This window comes from Hermetia illucens, chromosome 4 (genome assembly GCF_905115235.1).
Source record: "Hermetia illucens chromosome 4, iHerIll2.2.curated.20191125, whole genome shotgun sequence".
Classification (NCBI taxonomy): Eukaryota; Metazoa; Arthropoda; class Insecta; order Diptera; family Stratiomyidae; genus Hermetia; species Hermetia illucens.
The window spans coordinates 100,387,045-100,388,674 of NC_051852.1; the positions used below are offsets into that span (position 1 = coordinate 100,387,045).

Sequence of the window (1,630 nt, forward strand, 5' to 3'; positions counted from 1 at the left end):
ACCTTTTCTAAAGGTCCCTGCTTTAACCGTAAAAATAAATACAAACGATTCGTTAAATGAATATCAAGATTAGATTAGAAGCGTGGGAAGAGTTTTGCCCTTCCTGATCACAAAGTTTTCAACCTAACATAGTTTCAATTGCGGGTGTTTCGCGGTTAGTTTAGACTCAATATCTGCAGGCTCCGTTTCCCTGTGAAGACCTCGGCGGGAATTTTAAAGTTGGAGGGGTTTTAATGGAAGAGTTAAGCCGTTGCTCTGTAATAAGCGTAATTATCGGCTAACTCCGAAAAGATCACAGGTCTTATTTGCCCTCGTGTATCTTAAGGACGTTGTAAGACCTTTTTCATCGAAGTTTGTCAAACATTTAGATATGTTAATATTATATCCTATAAGCACTATTTGTTTGTTTAAGATATCTCAGAGTTTAGAAATATGGGAAGGAATATTTTGAAGTTTTGGCTATGTACGAATATGGGAAAACGGACACTGAAACTTTCTCACTTATGGAAAACACAAAACTTTTGATATATGGAGTGTCCAGCATCTGGTTTTCAGACTGGTTTTTGCAACTATAACCCAGTCAGACAAAACGACACATACAAAAATAAAATCTGATAGATGGGAAATAATATTTTAAAGGCACACATTAAATTTTCAATTTTAATTATTCATAATTAACTTTTAAATCTATTTATATCTGCGTTATTTGAACACAAATCCCTCTCAGCAGTTAACACTTTCAAAATTCGAGGTCACACCAAATACTCCGTATTTTCTATTTCACACTGCGCCTTTGCTACTAGCGTAAATATGTGAACCTTAAGACGGTTCCTTTCTGTGAGCGGAAGCGACCTGAGCATGCTAACGATAGTCCGACCAAACAGTTGATCCTCGTCATGCTCCACCCAGCTAAATGTTGCGTGGACTGGAAGTTTCATAGGAAAATCCTGAAAGGCTGTTTGTTGTTGCGCTTCTGCTACCGTTTTTCCATCTCCTACGCAATCTGCCCAACATTGATCCTTGACAGCGCGCCAGCGTTGAAAGCAATCATACACTGCAAAGTCAAACCCACGTTTAATTCTTTAGTTTATCATTAATCAATCTAATTAAAGCAGAATTATAAACTTACGTCTGGATTGAGTGCGATATTTTCCTTCGCCACGCCATGAATTGCTGCGATATATTCTGGTTCTGTCGACGTTACGATTCATGGCAAAATAAACGCATGAAAATCGATGTCATCCCTTGACGTTGACTTTTGCTAGTAGAAACGTAACATATTGATTTCGGAATCCAAATTGCCTTCAAGGGTGGAAAGCCATTTATGGCTGTCAATATGGGGATGATATTGAAATGGATTTGAAAAAACACATGCATCGTAACTATCATTAGTGAAGGCTACACCATTTTTCCATATATTTAAATTTTAATCTTTAGCCTGACTTCTTGCACTGATAATGAGTACCACAACACTTGAACTAGGATTGTTTTTAATGTTTCTTTTTCTTCAAACCTAAATTAAAAGATGAATTAGAAATTCCCCCGACACTGATGGACTTTCATTCATATACAACTTTTTCATAAATTTATGAGAATTAACTTGGGCATAATTTCATTATTGGAAATTTAT

General features: G+C 36.4%; 1 protein-coding gene across 1 annotated transcript; it reads right to left on the reverse strand.

The window, feature by feature from the left end:
- Positions 1–646: 646 nt before the first annotated feature.
- LOC119655500 lies at positions 647–1,280 on the reverse strand. Its single transcript, XM_038061401.1, has 2 exons — positions 1,130–1,280; positions 647–1,054 (listed from the first exon to the last, which is right to left on the reverse strand). The coding sequence occupies exons 1-2, from the start codon at positions 1,209–1,211 to the stop codon at positions 753–755; spliced, it is 384 nt and encodes a 127-aa protein (XP_037917329.1). The 5' UTR covers positions 1,212–1,280; the 3' UTR covers positions 647–752.
- Between the last annotated feature and the right edge of the window lie 350 nt (positions 1,281–1,630).